This window comes from Electrona antarctica (genome assembly GCF_951216825.1).
Source record: "Electrona antarctica genome assembly, contig: scaffold_416, whole genome shotgun sequence".
NCBI classification, from domain to species: Eukaryota; Metazoa; Chordata; class Actinopteri; order Myctophiformes; family Myctophidae; genus Electrona; species Electrona antarctica.
The window spans coordinates 91,102-112,024 of record NW_027637528.1 but is presented as its reverse complement, the minus strand read 5'-3'; the positions used below and the strand labels follow the sequence as shown (position 1 = coordinate 112,024).

The following is a 20,923-nucleotide window of genomic DNA, read 5'->3' as shown; positions in this document are numbered from 1 at the left end:
CCGTTCTATCAATAATTAGTAACGCCCAGCGCTCAGGACGGAGTTCTCCGCCCTTTCAATTAGTAGAGACTGATCAAAGGACGGAGATTTATTGATATCAAAACCGATCGCATCGCTCCACAGGCTGGGAGCACCGCTCCACAGGCTGGGAGCATCGCTCACAGGCTGGGAGCACCGCTCCACAGGCTGGGAGCACGCTCCACAGGCTGGGAGCACCGCTCCACAGGCTGGGAGCACCGCTCCACAGGCTGGGAGCGTCGCTCCACAGCCTGGGAGCATCGCTCCACAGGCTGGGAGCGTCGCTCCACAGGCTGGGAGCATCGCTCCACAGGCTGGGAGCGTCTGTTGCGCAACATTCAATGTTATTTTACGGTGGGGACATCGAAAATGTTCCCCCATTTTAGTGGATGAGACCGAAAATCTTAAAACGTGAATAACTCTTGATCTAAATCATTCCGTCCAATTCTAAGCAAAGATCCTGTGTTAGACGGCCCACCACGGTCCGGTTAGAATTAAATCATACCTCCCGTTGTTGTCGATCACCTCTAGAGTGTTTTGGCTACATTAGCTGCTTCAGCCACAACATCCGGTCCGTCACTAAATGTGCTGCTATAAATCGCTGGGGCGCTACGACGATTAATTTAACCCATTTAGGCCTGTCCTCGAAATTTAAAATGGCGCGCCACTCGGCGGTGGCGCGCTATGAGCTTGTAGTTCTGCTATTTTTCAATAGCTAAATTATAACATAATAATTATTATTTTGGGGGTGAATGGATTAAATAACCCCGGGCGTTGGGGGTGTTAACGATATGATTTGAACCACAATACTAGGTTAACGATACCATTTTCTTTCTATTGTTTCTCTCATTCAGATCCAGTATTTTTTTACCGTAGAAAATGACGGAAAACTATTTTATTTAATCAATTCTCTTTCAAAGATCCTGCTTTTTCCTCCCTTTTTTACACACCCTCTTCTCCCTCCTCTGCGAGTTAATTTAAATGTCATTGTTTTAATTGATTTTAATTGATTTACAACATGTACACGCTGTACTCTTATATGCTGTTCTGTGACACAGAGATGGCTCAAAGAAAAAGGCGTCATGGACTCCGGAGGAGGAAGAGGAGTTGCAGCGTCTCTATGAAGAGCACCGGGACTCTGATGGTGAGTACTGAGTAGTACTGCCTGAAGATCATAGTGTAATATCTCCCTGGGTCTCTGATGGTGAGTAGCAGCGCCTGAAGATCATAGTGTAATATCTCCCTGGGTCTCTGATGGTGAGTAGCAGCGCCTGAAGATCATAGTGTAATATCTCCCTGTACTGCCAGCGGTGGTTTTGTGTTAGTGGTCTGGTGCTAGCCTGTCTGTGTGTCTGTCTGTCTGTCTGTCTGTCTGTCTGAAATGTTTTAGTGGTGCTAGCCACTCTGTCTGTCTGTCTGTCTGTCTGTCTGTCTGTCTGTCTGTCTGTCTGTCTGTCTGTCTGTCTGTCCGTCCGTCCGTCCGTCCGTCCGTCCCCATGTCCAAATGACAATACGGACATTGCGTTGCTTGACCACCCCGGTCTGCCACTCCCTCTGCACTGTGGGGCGGCCGTGGCTCAGGGGTAGAGTGACCAGATGGAAACCGCAAGGTTCCCGGTTCGATCCCTGTGGGCTCCCCCAGAGTTAGTGTGGAAGTGTCCTTGAGCAAGACTCTGAATCCCTGATTGCTCCTGATGTGTAGGTTGGTGCCATGCTTTGATGGTTACAGTTTTATAATCAGTTTTGATGAGTAATCCTTTGTGGAGATCTTCTCAGTTCTCATTATATGCTAGTTACTGCCATTCAGGATGGAAAATGAAATCCATTTGGATTTGGGGAGAAGTAGTTTCATAAGGGGCTGGTATAAAGTACTTGATATAAACAGAAAATGTTCAGTTCACTAGTCTACACTCTACTCTACAACTGCCTTCATTTCATCTGATTGTCTGTCTGGCAGGCACTTAACAAGCGATCGTTAACTGTGTCTGTTAGAGAGAGAGAGGCTTTGCTCAACTTGATTTATACTTATATTCTCCACTCTGATGAAGGTACATGTTCGATATATCATGCAGCCTTACTTATTGGCCTATATGGAGACTCCGACAATTAATCGGAAAATCGATTAATCGTTGGCATACCTACAATCTATGTAAAGGTGTGTGAATGTGTGTGTGAATGTAATGCACAATCTATGTAAAGGTGTGTGAATGTGTGTGTGAATGTAATGCACAATCTATGTAAAGGTGTGTGAATGTGTGTGTGAATGTGTGAATGTAATGAACAATCTATGTAAAGGTGTGTGAATGTGTGTGTGAATGTGTGAATGCAATGAACACTCTATGTAAAGTGCCTTGGATAAAATATAAATGCACCATTTACCATTTACTGTCCCAGACAGGGAAACACCAAAATAAATCTACTTGTGAAATAATGACGACCTGTACTTCTTAACTCAAGTAAAATATTAGAATACAGATCCGTTTTACTAAGGTACTACTTGGTGGTATTTGCTACTTTTACTAGAGTAATAGATGTGAGTACTTCTACATCCTGGTATTAATACTTTTACTAGAGTAATAGATGTGAGTACTTCTACATCCTGGTATTAATACTTGTCCTTCCTCCTCAGTGCCCGACATCGTGGAGACTCTCCTCCCGTTGCTAGGCAACGAGAGAACCCGTCGCCAGGTGGTGATCCAGCTGGTCCTCATGGGCCTGGTGGGCAGCGCCAAGGAGCTGAAGAAAAAACAGTAAGTTACCTTTACTGTTAGCCTGAGCTAACAGTACGTTACCTTTACAGTTAGCCTGAGCTAACAGTAAGTTACCTAACAGTAAGTTACCTTACTGTTAGCCTGAGCTAACGCTAGACATTTCTGGCCTAGATGGGAGGGCCGCGGCTCAGATTTGCGCGACGCCCTGATTGGTTCACCGATCTGTCCGTCAGCCCCGGTCTCTCCCCGCCTAAACGTGGGAGTCAACCCTTCATGGGCTGCACTGGCCTAAACGTGGGAGTCAACCCTTCATGAGCTGCACTGGCCTAAACGTGGGAGTCAACCCTTCATGAGCTGCACTGGCCTTAATGTGGGAGTCAACCCTTCATGGGCTGCACTGGCCTAAACGTGGGAGTCAACCCTTCATGGGCTGCACTGGCCTAAACGTGGGAGTCAACCCTTCATGGGCTGCACTGGCCTAAACGTGGGAGTCAACCCTTCATGAGCTGCACTGGCCTTAATGTGGGAGTCAACCCTTCATGGGCTGCACTGGCCTAAACGTGGGAGTCAACCCTTCATGAGCTGCACTGGCCTTAACGTGGGAGTCAACCCTTCATGGGCTGCATTGGCCTAAACGTGGGAGTCAACCCTTCATGGGCTGCACTGGCCTAAACGTGGGAGTCAACCCTTCATGGGCTGCACTGGCCTAAACGTGGGAGTCAACCCTTCATGGGCTGCATTGGCCTAAACGTGGGAGTCAACCCTTCATGGGCTGCACTGGCCTTAACGTGGGAGTCAACCCTTCATGGGCTGCACTGGCCTTAACGTGGGAGTCAACCCTTCATGGGCTGCACTGGCCTTAACGTGGGAGTCAACCCTTCATGGGCTGCATTGGCCTAAACGTGGGAGTCAACCCTTCATGGGCTGCACTGGCCTAAACGTGGGAGTCAACCCTTCATGGGCTGCACTGGCCTTAACGTGGGAGTCAACCCTTCATGGGCTGCACTGGCCTTAACGTGGGAGTCAACCCTTCATGGGCTGCACTGGCCTAAACGTGGGAGTCAACCCTTCATGGGCTGCACTGGCCTAAACGTGGGAGTCAACCCTTCATGAGCTGCACTGGCCTAAACGTGGGAGTCAACCCTTCATGGGCTGCACTGGCCTAAACGTGGGAGTCAACCCTTCATGGGCTGCACTGGCCTTAACGTGGGAGTCAACCCTTCATGAGCTGCACTGGCCTAAACGTGGGAGTCAACCCTTCATGGGCTGCACTGGCCTAAACGTGGGAGTCAACCCTTCATGGGCTGCACTGGCCTAAACGTGGGAGTCAACCCTTCATGGGCTGCACTGGCCTAAACGTGGGAGTCAACCCTTCATGGGCTGCATTGGCCTAAACGTGGGAGTCAACCCTTCATGGGCTGCACTGGCCTTAACGTGGGAGTCAACCCTTCATGGGCTGCACTGGCCTTAACGTGGGAGTCAACCCTTCATGGGCTGCACTGGCCTAAACGTGGGAGTCAACCCTTCATGGGCTGCACTGGCCTAAACGTGGGAGTCAACCCTTCATGGGCTGCACTGGCCTAAACGTGGGAGTCAACCCTTCATGGGCTGCACTGGCCTTAACGTGGGAGTCAACCCTTCATGGGCTGCACTGGCCTTAACGTGGGAGTCAACCCTTCATGGGCTGCACTGGCTCATGAAGTGCAGCCAAGGAGCTGACGAAACAGTTACTGTGTACCAGCGTTGTTTTCGTCGACTAAAACTAAGACGAAAAATGTTCGTCGAGTACCTTTTTTCACTGAGGAAAACTAAATGGGAACTAAATGAAAACTAAGCTATGATGACTAAAACTAAGACTAATATACTGATAATTGCGTCAACAGATATAAACTAGACTAAAATGTCAGGAAGGGAAGGGACTAGTGGACAAGAGATCCAGTATAAGTCATTTTACACTTGGTTGCATGCTGAAAATAGCAGATCTACAAGCTCTGAGCATGTAGATCTGCTATTTTCAGCAAGTGTAAAATCAGCCATTACGACGGCATCAAGGCCAGCCAAAATATATTTTAGTCGACTAAATCAACTGTAGATTTAGTGGACTAAAATCTTATCTATATTTAGTCGACTAAAACTAGACTAACACTAAGACATTCCAGGTGACTAAAATGTGACTAAAACTACATGAAAACTATTCAAGAGACTATGACTAAAATCAAAATTTGCTGTCAAAAACAACAGTGATTCCAGTACTCACACAGACTAACGTCAGCGCAGCGACACGCCCCCGACACCCGTTACGTTGACTCACGTTTTATCAGGAGTAGCCCGTTTTGTACAAATCGCCACAACTCCTCAACGCAGCGTCCGATTGCGGTGAAACTGTGCATGCCTATTCCCACTACTAGGCTGAGGAAGAAATGCCACTTGACATTTTTCAAATCAGCCTCATGGTGGCGCTACAACAGGCCAAGTCGCGTCACACACACACACACACACACACACACACACACACACACACACACACACACACACACACACACACACACACACACACACACTCTCCTATCCTCCTGGTGGAGACCTGTGCCCAGAAGGGCACTTTTTCTAGTTGTTATTCTTCCGGTTTGAGGGGAAAGGAAGTTCCGTTTGATTGTTCCTGCCTGTCGACTACAAAACAATACTACAACATGACGTAACGATATCAGCCTGATGACTACAAAACAATGACTACAACATGACGTAACGATATCATCCTGATGACTACAAAACAATGACTACAACATGACGTAACGATATCATCCTGATGACTACAAAACAATACTACAACATGACGTAACGATATCATCCGCTCCCGAGCGGATCATATACCGAAATGAAATGGTGCCCAGGCTACATTTTATCAATGAACTGATCCAAGAAGGCGCGGCGCGGGCCATGGAGGAACACATTAGGCTCTGATGTCTGATAGTGAGATCTTCCCGGGCTTGATTCCAAAGCCTTTTATGAATACAAAAATGAACGGTTGTTTCCCAGGCCTGGAAAAGGTTTGGAATTAATCAAATGTTTTGGAAAATGTTTGCATATAATTCACATAGGTGGTTTTTGGCTATTGATTTTGTTCATAAAATAAAACCATGTCCCTCAATTAGTATCTGCTAGGATTTAATTGTTTACAGACATTTTCTTTCTTGTCTCTCTGTGTCTCTAAAGGAAAGGAACTTCTATATAACATCTAAAACTTATTTTATATGTTATATTTTATATTTTATCTCTGTGTCTCTAAAGGAAAGGAACTCGTATCGTTGTTATATTGTGTCTCTAAAGGAAAGGAACTGGTATCGTTGTTATATTGTGTCTCTAAAGGAAAGGAACTGGTATCGTTGTTATATTTTATATTGTATCTCTGTGTCTCTAAAGGAAAGGAACTCGTATCGTTGATATATTTTATATTGTATCTCTGTGTTTCTAAAGGAAAGGAACTCGTATCGTTCTGTGGACGGAGGACCAGGAGGAAGAGCTGCAGATTCTCCACGAGGAGTTCAAGGACTCTAACGGTACGGTCAGACGGTGACAAAATAGTTTTATGTTGTTTTAGTCACTAGACTTTTGAAAAAGAAGAAAATTCACACTGCTGGTTCTGAAGGACGTGGGAAACATTTAGAACACTGTAGCTGTACCGGGAACATCGTTTTGAAGGTTGTGTGTTGTGTGTGTGTGTGTGTGTGTGTGTGTGTGTGTGTGTGTGTGTGTGTGTGTGTGTGTGTGTGTGTGTGTGTGCGTGTGCGTAGATGTCCTAGGGAACATTATGAAGAAGCTGACCGCTAAGCGCTCTCGTCCTCGTATCGTGGAGAAGCTCCTCAGCATGGGTCTGGTGTCTGACCGCAAGGAGCTCTACAAGAAGAGGAGTTCTGCTCCGGGCGGCCGGAAGAGTTCTGGGAAGAGTTCTGGACGAGGAACCATGGTACGAAATTAATGTACACGTTTGAATCTTAACAGTTTAACTGCATAAACTGCGTTCCACACTATTTAATCCATTGTCTCCCCCTGTGTGTAATACGCTAAACCCGCTATTTGTTTTATGTGTTTATTTCGCCGTTTTGTAATCATTTAAAAGAAATAGCAGATTTGTCGAGGCCTGCCAAAATAACAATAAAAAAGCCTTCTAAATCTTGTTGTGTCTTATGTCTCAGACGGAAGAGGAGTTCCTCTCTGGACTCACCCAAGATCCCATGGACCAGGAGGACGATCCCATGGACCAGGAGGATGACGATGAGGAGGAGGAGGAGTCTGAGGAGAGTGAGGGAGGAGGAGACGAGGAGAGGAGAGGAGGAGACGAGGAGAGGAGACGCAGCAGGAAGCTCACCTCCTCTTCCTCTTCGGTGATGAAGAGGAGCCCAGATGTTCTGGTCATGGTGCGCTCCCTCCAAGACCAAGGTATGAGGTCAAAGGTCCTCCAAGACCAAGGTATGAGGTCAAAGGTCCTCCAAGACCAAGGTATGAGGTCAAAGGTCCTCCAAGACCAAGGTATGAGGTCAAAGGTCCTCAAAGACCAAGGTATGAGGTCAAAGGTCCTCCAAGACCAAGGTATGAGGTCAAAGGTCGCCCTAAATGAACATTAACCCCTTTATGCCTGAGGCCGATTCTAAAAACGCCTCTAAATTTTACATTTTTGAATACTGTACATACTGTACAGAACCCCAAAATGTGTTCCCGGCCTGAGGGGGTAAAACACCAAAAGGGGTTCCCGCCCAGAATAGGTTGAAGTCCATAGACTTAGCTGGTCTATGACATCATTTCAGAAAGCCCCTCCCCCTCCAAGCATGAAATCAAAAACCATTCACAAAAAGAAAAGAAAAATGAATTAAATATTAATTTCAAAGTAATTTCATGAATAAATGAAAGAAAAATCTAAGAATTCCCATAAATTTGAAAACTTGTAGATCTGCTGTTTTCACTAGTTTGAGAGCCTGACTGATTCTATTGGCCAATAGATAATAACGACTGATTCTATTGGCCAATAGATAATAACGACTGATTCTATTGGCCAATAGATAATAACGACTGATTCTATTGGCCAATAGATAATAACGACTGATTCTATTGGCCAATAGATAGTGGCCTATCACAGATATTGTCACAATATGAAGGCAATTTGTTTATCATGCAGGGAAATAAAGCTGCTTGGGCTGATTTATGAGTTGTACATAATACTACTCCCCCTGGTGGCGGTGGCTGTAATGTGTTAATACTACTCCCCCTGGTGGCGGTGGCTGTAATGTGTTAATACTACTCCCCCTGGTGGCGGTGGCTGTAATGTGTTAATACTACTCCCCCTAGTGGCGGTGGCTGTAATGTGTTTTTAAATCCAAAATGAGTTAATATCACAGGCAGACTCTTCACATACTAGAGCATGTCTGAAATAAGTGTCAGAGCTGAAATCGACATGTAAATATGAAATAAATGCTTAAACATGTAGCTAGGTGTAATGTTAGAGGCCACAGAAGACATGTAAATATGAAATAAATGCTTAAACATGTAGCTAGGTGTAATGTTAGAGGCCACAGAAGACATGTAAATATGAAATAAATGCTTAAACATGTAGCTAGGTGTAATGTTAGAGTCCACAGAAGACATGTAAATATGAAATAAATGCTTAAACATGTAGCTAGGTGTAATGTTAGAGTCCACAGAAGACATGTAAATATGAAATAAATGCTTAAACATGTAGCTATAGGTGTAATGTTAGAGACCACAGAAGACATGTAAATATGAAATAAATGCTTAAACATGTAGCTAGGTGTAATGTTAGAGTCCACAGAAGACATGTATATATGAAATAAATGCTTAAACATGTAGCTAGGTGTAATGTTAGAGGCCACAGAAGACATGTAAATATGAAATAAATGCTTAAACATGTAGCTAGGTGTAATGTTAGAGTCCACAGAAGACATGTAAATATGAAATAAATGCTTAAACATGTAGCTAGGTGTAATGTTAGAGTCCACAGAAGACATGTAAATATGAAATAAATGCTTAAACATGTAGCTATAGGTGTAATGTTAGAGACCACAGAAGACATGTAAATATGAAATAAATGCTTAAACATGTAGCTAGGTGTAATGTTAGAGTCCACAGAAGACATGTATATATGAAATAAATGCTTAAACATGTAGCTAGGTGTAATGTTAGAGGCCACAGAAGACATGTAAATATGAAATAAATGCTTAAACATGTAGCTAGGTGTAATGTTAGAGTCCACAGAAGACATGTAAATATGAAATAAATGCTTAAACATGTAGCTAGGTGTAATGTTAGAGACCACAGAAGACATGTAAATATGAAATAAATGCTTAAACATGTAGCTAGGTGTAATGTTAGAGACCACAGAAGACATGTAAATATGAAATAAATGCTTAAACATGTAGCTAGGTGTAATGTTAGAGACCACAGAAGTGAACCTTTCAAGCCTGTTTTCTCAACTCGCTGTTTCTCTGCCAGACATGACTCTATAAGCCATATCTCCAAAACTGGAGGGTCAACCTGAACAACCAATATGTCAGTTTGAAGCTATGATTCCCTGCTTTTAAATGACATGAATAAACGACAAGAAAAAAAAGCCTCAGTCAGAAACAGTCACATAGTGTGTTGTTTTCCTCATCAGAGATGAGAGGACCGTTGCTGTGGCTCCAGACTGTAATATTGTGTTGTTTTCCTCATCAGAGATGAGAGGACCGTTGCTGTGGCTCCAGACTGTAATATTGTGTTGTTTTTCTCATCAGAGATGAGAGGACCGTTGCTGTGGCTCCAGACTGTAATATTGTGTTGTTTCCTCCATCAGAGATGAGAGGACCGTTGCTGTGGCTCCAGACTGTAATATTGTGTTGTTTTTCTCATCAGAGATGAGAGGACCGTTGCTGTGGCTCCAGACTGTAATATTGCGTTGTTTTCCTCATCAGAGATGAGAGGACCGTTGCTGTGGCTCCAGACTGTAATATTGTGTTGTTTTCCTCATCAGAGATGAGAGGACCGTTGCTGTGGCTCCAGACTGTAATATTGTGTTGTTTTCCTCATCAGAGATGAGAGGACCGTTGCTGTGGCTCCAGACTGTAATATTGTGTTGTTTTCCTCATCAGAGATGAGAGGACCGTTGCTGTGGCTCCAGACTGTAATATTGTGTTGTTTTCCTCATCAGAGATGAGAGGACCGTTGCTGTGGCTCCAGAACTGCCTGAACCGGACGGCAGACGGCCGTGAAGACGATGGTATGACCTACCTCATAGACCTCATATGACCTCATAGAGCAGAGTCTATTCCACCATCTCTCAAATGTTATATAGTTTACAGTCTGGAACGACACCAGCTTCCGTTGCTCCAGACTGTACGACGGAAGCATTTATATTTGACTCATGATCAGAGCTTCCGTTGCTCCAGACTGTACGACGGAAGCATTTATATTTAAATTTTACTCATGATCAGAGCTTCCGTTGCTCCAGACTGTATGACGGAAGCATTTATATTTTACTCATGATCAGAGCTTCCGTTGCTCCAGACTGTACGACGGAAGCATTTATATTTGACTCATGATCAGAGCTTCCGTTGCTCCAGACTGTACGACGGAAGCATTTATATTTGACTCATGATCAGAGCTTCCGTTGCTCCAGACTGTACGACGGAAGCATTTATATTTAAATTTTACTCATGATCAGAGCTTCCGTTGCTCCAGACTGTATGACGGAAGCATTTATATTTTACTCATGATCAGAGCTTCCGTTGCTCCAGACTGTACGACGGAAGCATTTATATTTGACTCATGATCAGAGCTTCCGTTGCTCCAGACTGTATGACGGAAGCATTTATATTTGACTCATGATCAGAGCTTCCGTTGCTCCAGACTGTACGACGGAAGCATTTATATTTTACTCATGATCAGAGCTTCCTTTGCTCCAGACTGTATGACGGAAGCATTTATATTTTACTCATGATCAGAGCTTCCGTTGCTCCATACTGTATGACGGAAGCATTTATATTTTACTCATGATCAGAGCTTCCGTTGCTCCAGACTGTATGACGGAAGCATTTATATTTTACTCATGATCAGAGCTTCCGTTGCTCCAGACTGTATGACGGAAGCATTTATATTTTACTCGTGATCAGAGCTTCCGTTGCTCCAGACTGTATGACGGAAGCATTTATATTTTACTCATGATCAGAGCTTCCGTTGCTCCAGACTGTATGACGGAAGCATTTATATTTTACTCATGATCAGAGCTTCCGTTGCTCCAGACTGTATGACGGAAGCATTTATATTTTAATTTGACTCATGATCAGAGCTTCCGTTGCTCCAGACTGTATGACGGAAGCATTTATATTTTACTCATGATCAGAGCTTCCGTTGCTCCAGACTGTATGACGGAAGCATTTATATTTTACTCGTGATCAGAGCTTCCGTTGCTCCAGACTGTATGACGGAAGCATTTATATTTTACTCGTGATCAGAGCTTCCGTTGCTCCAGACTGTATGACGGAAGCATTTATATTTTACTCATGATCAGAGCTTCCGTTGCTCCAGACTGTATGACGGAAGCATTTATATTTTACTCATGATCAGAGCTTCCGTTGCTCCAGACTGTACGACGGAAGCATTTATATTTTACTCATGATCAGAGCTTCCGTTGCTCCAGACTGTACGACGGAAGCATTTATATTTTACTCATGATCAGAGCTTCCGTTGCTCCAGACTGTATGACGGAAGCATTTATATTTTACTCATGATCAGAGCTTCCGTCGCTCCAGACTGTATAATAATAATAATAATAATAATACAACTTTATTTATATAGCACCTTTTCAAATTTTCATTACAAAGTGCTTTACAACAACAAATCAATTATACAGCATGACAGCAAGACATTTCAAAATAAAACAAAAATTAGGAAAAATATATATACTAAAATATTTGATTGGGATTGAAAGCTAATCTATAAAAGTGGGTTTTTAAAAGGGATTTAAAAGAGGACACTGATTCAGCACGCTTGATATGTAGGGGCAGTGTGTTCCAAAGTATTAGCGCTATGGTGCTGAAAGCCTGGTCTCCTTTAGACTTTAGCCGACAAATTTGAGGGTTCAGAAGGTCATTGGATGAGGATCTCAGGGAGCGGGTTGGGACATAGGGGGAGATAAGATCGGCGATGTAGGGTGGAGCGAGACCGGACCTGGCCTTGAACATGGTGAGAAGGAGTTTGAAATTGATTCTGAAGGAAATTGGGAGCCAGTGCAGGGACGCTAGAACGGGGGTGATATGGTCAAATTTCCTGGAGCCAGTTAGCAGACGAGCAGCAGCCTTCTGTACTAGTTGGAGACGATTAATGGATTTTTTAGTGAGGCAGGTATACAGAGAGTTACAGTAGTCTAAGCGTGAGAATATGAATGCGTGAATGACTTTTGTCAAGTCAGAGGGGGATAGAAATGATGTCGCGAATTTGGCGATGTTTCTTAAATGGTAAAATAACGATTGGGTGACTTTCTTAATGTGGTGTTCGAAGTTGAGGTCAGGATCAAAAGTGACACCTAGATTCTTATGACGGAAGCATTTATATTTTACTCATGATCAGAGCTTCCGTCGCTCCAGACTGTATGACGGAAGCATTTATATTTTACTCATGATCAGAGCTTCCGTCGCTCCAGACTGTATGACGGAAGCATTTATATTTTACTCATGATCAGAGCTTCCGTTGCTCCAGACTGTATGACGGAAGCATTTATATTTTACTCAGGATCAGAGCTTCCGTCGCTCCAGACTGTATGACGGAAGCATTTATATTTGACTCATGATCAGAGCTTCCGTTGCTTCAGACTGTATGACGGAAGCATTTGTGGCACCAAACAAGTTAATTGAGTTTTTTATTTAGGTGCGTTTGTTTCGTCCCTCCAGGTATTTCGCAGCCCGTTCCTCTCGTCCCGTTCACGGAGGACAACGAGGACGCCATGGAGAACAAGGCCTTCCAGAAGCTTCTGAAGAAACTGGGGATTCGACCTCCGGAAAACGAACAGGTCATTATAGGGTTAACCCATCTTGGGCGGGAACTCCTTTTGGTGTTTTAAGCATTATGTTATATTTTAGCTATTGAAAAATAGCAGATCTACAAGCTCGTAGCGCGGCACCGAGTGAAAAATCCTGAAAATGTGGTGCAAATTATTTCAGAGCAAACGTTTTTAACTAAAATCTTTGCTTCTGGGGGGGTCCCTGGAACATATTTTCAGATGGGGGGTCGGCGGCCAATTACATATATTTCTGGGGGTGCTTGACGTGAAAATGTTTGAGAACCACTGACATAGAAACATAGGGTTTAACCCTGTGAGAACCACTGACATAGAAACATAGGGTTTAACCCTGTGAGAACCACTGACATAGAAACATAGGGTTTAACCCTGTGAGAACCACTGACATAGAAACATAGGGTTTAACCCTGTGAGAACCACTGACATAGAAACATAGGGTTTAACCCTGTGAGAACCACTGACATAGAAACATAGGGTTTAACCCTGTGAGAACCACTGACATAGAAACATAGGGTTTAACCCTGTGAGAACCACTGACATTGAAACATGGGGTTTTTCTTAATTCATTTTAGGCGGCAGCTCTCAAACCGTTTCAAGTAAAGCTTTGGTTCCCAACCTTTTTATACTGAAGAACCACCTCAGAAAATACCAGTCTCTCTCCTCCAAGTACCTCCATGATAACTGATGTTAAAATACAGCAGCGTAGACCTGCCCTTTGTGTTCCATTCCTATAATAACTGATGTTAAAATACAGCAGCGTAGACCTGCCCTTTGTGTTCCATTCCTATAATAACTGATGTTAAAATACAGCAGCGTAGACCTGCCCTTTGTGTTCCATTCCTATAATAACTGATGTTAAAATACAGCAGCGTAGACCTGCCCTTTGTGTTCCATTCCTATAATAACTGATGTTAAAATACAGCAGCGTAGACCTGCCCTTTGTGTTCCATTCCTATAATAACTGATGTTAAAATACAGCAGCGTAGACCTGCCCTTTGTGTTCCATTCCTATAATAACTGATGTTAAAATACAGCAGCGTAGACCTGCCCTTTGTGTTCCATTCCTATAATAACTGATGTTAAAATACAGCAGCGTAGACCTGCCCTTTGTGTTCCATTCCTATAATAACTGATGTTAAAATACAGCAGCGTAGACCTGCCCTTTGTGTTCCATTCCTATAACCCATTTTGACCTGAGATCAGATTCTAAAAATGTCTTCTACATCCTGACAGTTTTCTGAAAAAGCTATGTTTCTATGTCAGTGGTTATTCGATTTTTCAAAAATAGCAGACCTACAAGCTTGTAGATCTGCTATTTTTCAATAGCTAAAGCATAACATAATGCTAACACCAAAAGGGGTTCCCGCCCAAAATGGGATAAGCCAATAATGCTGCTGCTCTGACTAAACTCAGTCTAATCACTAATCAGCTCAACTGATGATATTTATAAATGTGATTAATCCGTCCTCAAATCTTCTATTAGCGGCTAGGTGTGATGTCGTGCTCATTTCAGCGCGGCTGGAGAGCCTGTTTCAACCAATGGATTGGTCAGAATAACTACCTGTAGTAATCTCAATATTTCATTCCACTTTGTGTCGTGTTTCTCCTTTTTTGGGGCTACTCCTCTGTGTACCACCAGAGGGTGCTCAAGTACCACCAGTGTTTACTAGTACCAGTGCTTGGGAAGCTCTGAAGGAACCCCAACATGTATTTACCACCAAAGAGACATTAAAATAATAATAATAATAATTAACCCATTCTGAACAGGAACCCCTTTTGGTGTTTTAACTAAGCATTATGTTATGCTTTAGCTATTGAAAAATAGCAGATCTACAAGCTCATAGCGCGCCACCGAGTGGCGCGCTACGAGCTTGTAGGTCTGCTATTTTTGAAAAAATCTTTGAATATATATTCATTCAGAGCGAACGTTTTTTAAATTTCGACGTCAGGCCTAAATGGACTAAAAGGCTAGGTAGTGTAATGGATGTGTACATCCATTACACTACCTGCATCCATAATGCAGGTAGTGAAAGAGGTGAAATACAGACAGTAGAAGGAAAATAAAACAAATCGGACCATTAAAACGGGGCTCGTCCTGTTCTTCTGAACAGGAATCTTTCTGGAGGATCTCGGCCAAGATGAGTCCGTCTCAGCTGAGAGGGGCGGCCGCCGCCCTCAGCCCTGAGGAGGAGGAGGGGGGGGAAGGGGTCCCGCGGACCGCTGAGGGGCCGGAGGAGGAGGAGGAGGACGGGGGACCCCCTGGGGAGGAGGGGGTCCCTGGGAGCCCCTCTGCCCCAGCAGAACCTCTCCGTGCAGATCATGTGGATGCCCATGAGCAGAGGACCCAGGCCCTTAGGGCTCTGCTGCTGGCCCGGAAGAGGAAGACCCACACAGGTGAGCAGAACCAGAACAGCTTCATACTGTTTGTTCACTTCACAGAGCAGTGCTTTTCGGTAACAGGTCCGCTCGCCCCTTTTCCACCTCGCCCCACTACTCTACCTAGCTGTAAATAACAGGTCCGCTCGCCCCTTTTCCATCTCGCCCCACTACTCTACCTAGCTGTAAATAACAGGTCCGCTCGCCCCTTTTCCACCTCGCCCCACTACTCTACCTAGCTGTAAATAACAGGTCCGCTCGCCCCTTTTCCACCTCGCCCCACTACTCTACCTAGCTGTAAATAACAGGTCCGCTCGCCCCTTTTCCACCTCGCCCCACTACTCTACCTAGCTGTAAATAACAGGTCCGCTCGCCCCTTTTCCACCTCGCCCCACTACTCTACCTAGCTGTAAATAACAGGTACGGTCAGCCCTTTTCCATCTTGCCCCACTACTCTACCTAGCTGTAAATAACAAACATAATTCATGTTTGTGATTATTTAAAAGGTATGGAGGAAATGTGTTTAATAAAACGAAATTAACTGCTAGAAGGTCATAAATTAACTTAATTAAGCAGTCACCGTCTCTGTGACATGTTGTTCTTTCTAAATTAGAGATTAGAGATCGACTACTATGCAATCAAATAAATCTGTATACAAGATAATTTCAGATTTCAGAGAGGGAGGGAAATACTAAATTAACTGTTAACTACATAAAAAAAAATCGCGGGGGCGAGTTGGTAAAGGGGCGAGCAGTCTCGTATTCGGCCTTTAAACAGTGGTGTAAGGGTGATGTTTCTTTTGGTACCATGTCACACACGTGCAATCGCACACACGCGCCTACACGTGCGCATGCGCACAGAACAGCTGATGGCCTAAGCCTGTATTGTTTATAGTGTGTGAGAGTTTTAGACACAAACACAAATTATCAGATTAACTTCTTTACTGTTCTGCAGTAGCGAAACTTAAATGTTTGCTTTGTATGAATCAGTTCTTTGATGGAGGAGGACTTCTTGGTTGTTGCGTGCAGTCAGAACAACGTCTTGGTTGTTGCGTGCAGTCAGAACAACGTCTTGGTTGTTGCGTGCAGTCAGAACAACGTCTTGGTTGTTGCGTGCAGTCAGAACAACGTCTTGGTTGTTGCGTGCAGTCAGAACAACGTCTTGGTTGTTGCGTGCAGTCAGAACGCCACAGCAGTCAGAACACCACAGCAGTCAGAACACCACAGAAGCAAACAGCAGTGGACTACTGGAGCTGCTAGCTGTGTTGCTTAGCGTGTAACGTGGTCGTGTAACGTGGTCAAAATGGTAAATGGTGCATTTATATAGCGCCTTTATCCAAGGCGCTTTACAGAGATTGTGCCTCACATTCACCCACACACATTCACAGCCCGCGGGGCAGACAAATGAAAGAAGACATGTCACAGGTTATTTTCAGACACCGTGTTTTCTGATTTACAAACGATATAGTTTTATTGACGTCTTCAAATGCTGCAGCTCAGTGGATCTCCGTTTCTGAAGAGCACAGTAAGAGTGCAGCTGCAGCTCAGTGGATCTAAAGAGCACAGTAAGAGTGCAGCTCAGTGGATCTCCGTTTCTGAAGAGCACAGTAAGAGTGCAGCTGCAGCTCAGTGGATCTAAAGAGCACAATAAGAGTGCAGCTGCAGCTCAGTGGATCTCCGTTTCTGAGCGGGCAGTGTCGCGAGAACAGCCTTTCAGTCACTTCAGTGAAAAGGCAACACAGCCCAGCTTTAATGATCTTAAATCACTTTATTGTAGATGGTTTTGTAGTAACAGTACAACATAAACATTACAGAGACTTTAGTTGTTACTGTACAATACTTTAAAACAGTTGGCATTGGCCGCCGACCCCCATCTGAAAATATGTAGTTCCAGGTACCCCCCCAGAAGTTAAAAACGTTCGCTCTGAAAGAATATATATTCAAAGATTTGCGCCACATTTTCACGATTTTTCAAAAATAGCAGACCTACAAGCTTGAGCTTGTAGATCTGCTATTTTCCAATAGCTAAAGTATAACATAATGCTTAGTTAAAACACCAAAAGGGGTTCCCGCCCAAAATGGGTTAAAATAGCTCTTATTTGCGCCGCCCTCGTTGAAAACAATGTATTTCCAACTCCAGCTTGTCAGTCGAGCGCGCTGCATGCGTCACGCTGTTTTCTGCCCCCTCATTGGTCGCTCTCTCTCTCTCCTTGTGTTGTCACCCCTCTCTGATGTCATGGTAACATCTTTGTGTTGTCATGGTAACATCTTTGTGTTGTCATGGTAACATCTTTGTGTTGACATGGTAACATCTTTGTGTTGTCATGGTAACATCTTTGTGTTGTTATGGTAACATATCTTTGTTTTCATTTGGTCACAGACGCCACTGACGTCCAGCCTGTGGAGGAAACAGAAGCACACCGAGTTCCTCCTGGGTAAAAAATATCTTTATCAATAACTTTAATTACTAAGTTAGTATTACTGAGCTCAGCGTTTACTTTAACCCATTTGGGTGTTAGCATTATGTTATACTTTAGCTATTGAAAAATAGCAGATCTACAAGCTCATAGCGCGGCACCGAGTGGCGCGCTACGAGCTTGTAGGTCTGCTTTTTTTGAAAAATCGAAGAACCACTGACATAGAAACATAGCTTTTTCAGAAAACTGTCAGGATGAAGAAGACATTTTTAGAATCTGATCTCAGGTCAAAATGGGTTAACAGTAAATGATGTATTATTTAGTATTTATATATGTTTTATTGCAGATTATTTAGTATTTATATATATTTTATTTCAGATCTCCACAGGAGAAGATCTCAGCTAAAAGAAGCAGAGTCCTGGACAATGAAGATGATGGTGAGTCATCAGTAGGGATGGAGATCGTTACGTTTCATTGATAACGAGCAGCTTATCATCAGTAGGGATGGAGATCGTTACGTTTCATTGATAACGAGCAGCTTATCATCAGTAGGGATGGAGATCGTTATGTTTCATTGATAACGAGCAGCTTATCATCAGTAGGGATGGAGATCGTTACGTTTCATTGATAACGAGCAGCTTATCATCAGTAGGGATGGAGATCGTTACGTTTCATTGATAACGAGCAGCTTATCATCAGTAGGGATGGAGATCGTTACGTTTCATTGATAACGAGCAGCTTATCGAGTCGGGTTCTTATCGAGAATTTTATATTTTGTGGAAAAACGGGAGACAATAACTTCTGAACAGAACCAGTATCTGTTGACGCTGAGTCGTGGTAAGATGACATTTATGACTGACCGATGTTAAAATGTCCTGTTATGAAGATAATGACTCAGCATCATTTGACTGACCGATGTTAAAATGTCCTCTAGAAGACGAGGATGCAGCGTCTCCCGCGCTGGTCATGGACCTGAGCAACGATGGAGGTCGTTCCGACGGAGACTCGGACGGCGAGACGCTCGCCGCTCCGCCCAAACGTCGGCGAAAAATGGCGCTCATCGACGACGACGATGACGATTAGTAGAAGGTTCAGCAACAACGAGATGAGAGGATTCTCCTCACAACTCTCCTCTCGTTGGAGGTGAGAGATGTGAGGATTCTCCCCACATCTCTCTCCTCTCTGAGGGAGAGAGAGAGGAGGATTCTCCCCACATCTCTCTCCTCTCTGGGGGAGAGAGATGTGAGGATTCTCCCCACATCTCTCTCCTCTCTGAGGGAGAGAGAGAGGAGGATTCTCCCCACATCTCTCTCCTCTCTGAGGGAGAGAGAGAGGAGGATTCTCCCCACATCTCTCTCCTCTCTGAGGGAGAGAGAGAGGAGGATTCTCCCCACATCTCTCTCCTCTCTGAGGGAGAGAGATGTGAGGATTCTCCCCACATCTCTCTCCTCTCTGGGGGAGAGAGAGAGGAGGATTCTCCTCACATCTCTCTCCTCTCTGGGGGAGAGAGAGAGGAGGATTCTCCTCACAACTCTCTCCTCTTGTTGGAGGTGAGAGATGTGAGGATTCTCCCCACATCCCTCTCCTCTCTGAGGGAGAGAGATGTGAGGATTCTCCCCACATCTCTCTCCTCTCTGAGGGAGAGAGATGTGAGGATTCTCCCCACATCTCTCTCCTCTCTGAGGGAGAGAGATGTGGGGATTCTCCCCACATCTCTCTCCTCTCTGGGGGAGAGAGAGAGGAGGATTCTCCCCACATCTCTCTCCTCTCTGAGGGAGAGAGAGAGAGGAGGATTCTCCCCACATCTCTCTCCTCTCTGAGGGAGAGAGAGAGAGGAGGATTCTCCCCACAATGTGTTCCTCTGGTTGGGGAGAGAGAGAGGAGGCTGGAGATGAACCGCCAGCCAACGAGAGGGACGGAAGACCGTGATGATGGAAACGTTGCCTCTGTTTGAGAAAATGGACAACATTGTTCTAAAGATCCTGTTTGTTTGTTCCGGACGTTCTATTTGGTCTCTGTCTGTCGGGGCAGAAACCTCATATCTCCATATACAGCTCGAAACGTGGCGTGAAGCGACTCGTTTTGAGCTTGTAGATCTGCTATTTTTTAGTTTGAATCCTGCAAAGTACCAGTTCAGGACGTAATGTGGTTTCCACCCTGACAGAGACGGGTTTGTTTAATCACTGGAAACGGTTGATTAGAAATGTTTTGTTTTATTTACTCGTGTGATACATGTTCAGACATGTTCAGTACATGTTCAGACATGTTCAGTACATGTTCAGTACATGTTCAGACATGTTCAGTACATGTTCAGTACATGTTCAGTACATGTTCAGACATGTTCAGTACATGTTCAGTACATGTTCAGTGTGGCCGTCACACACGTGCTGGACTGTGTTCTAAAACCTCCATATAATTGGTCCTCACTACATGTCATGTTCATGATAAAATATTTAAGAATAATCCACTCGGTCTGTGTCTCATCGGAGGGCTGTGGGCAGGTCAGAAACCCGTCTACCAGTGACATCATTCTCATGATGATACAATTAAATTAAATCTTGTTAAAAAAAAGAAAATCTGCCTAACGATGATGTCACTGGAAGACGGGTTTCTGAACTGCCCACAGAGTAGAATCTAGTTGTTTCTGGTCCTTTAAGACAAGTATGTTAATTTACACCTCAATGACTTCATAACGTAAAGATATTAGGCGAAGTTAATTAAGGCTTAAAACGTTTTATACACTTGGCATAAATTAAGTCTTTGTTTTAAGAGTTAAAATTGTGCATATTGCTTAATAAAAAAAGACAGTGTTGGTACAATTTCTTTCAATATTTATTCATTTTATTTTCAGAAAGGTTGTGCTCAAATCGCACAGAATTACTAGTCCTGTCCCGATCGGTTATCAACACCACACACGTGCACGACCCGTCGTTGCAAAACACAGGCAGTGTGTGTGCAGACGTGCGTGTCACGACAGAAGCAGTGTGTGTGCAGACGTGCACGTCAAGACAGAAGCAGTGTGTGTGCAGACGTGCGCGTCAAGACAAGCAGTGTGTGTGCAGACGTGCGCGTCAAAACACAAGCAGTGTGTGTGCAGACGTGCGCGTCAAGACAGAAGCAGTGTGTGTGCAGACGTGCGCGTCAAGACAGAAGCAGTGTGTGCAGACGTGTGCGTCAAGACAAGCAGTGTGTGTGCAGACGTGCACGTCAAGACAGAAGCAGTGTGTGTGCAGACGTGCGCGTCAAAACAAGCAGTGTGTGTGCAGACGTGCGCGTCAAAACACAAGCAGTGTGTGTGCAGACGTGCACGTCAAGACAGAAGCAGTGTGTGCAGACGTGCGC

The 20,923-nt window shown here is 44.3% G+C and overlaps 1 protein-coding gene across 1 annotated transcript; it reads left to right on the top strand.

The window, feature by feature from the left end:
• Window positions 1-1,076: 1,076 nt before the first annotated feature.
• Window positions 1,077-19,077, top strand: LOC306918871 (protein timeless homolog; the record flags this gene model as incomplete). The annotated part of the gene is made up of 11 exons (XM_079531723.1): window positions 1,077-1,162; window positions 2,648-2,768; window positions 6,204-6,286; window positions 6,521-6,693; window positions 6,923-7,166; window positions 9,925-9,993; window positions 12,662-12,780; window positions 14,901-15,183; window positions 17,545-17,599; window positions 17,960-18,018; window positions 18,516-19,077. Coding segments are annotated over 11 exons (1,441 nt in total), but the record flags the coding sequence as incomplete, so codon positions are not given.
• Window positions 19,078-20,923: the final 1,846 nt, after the last annotated feature.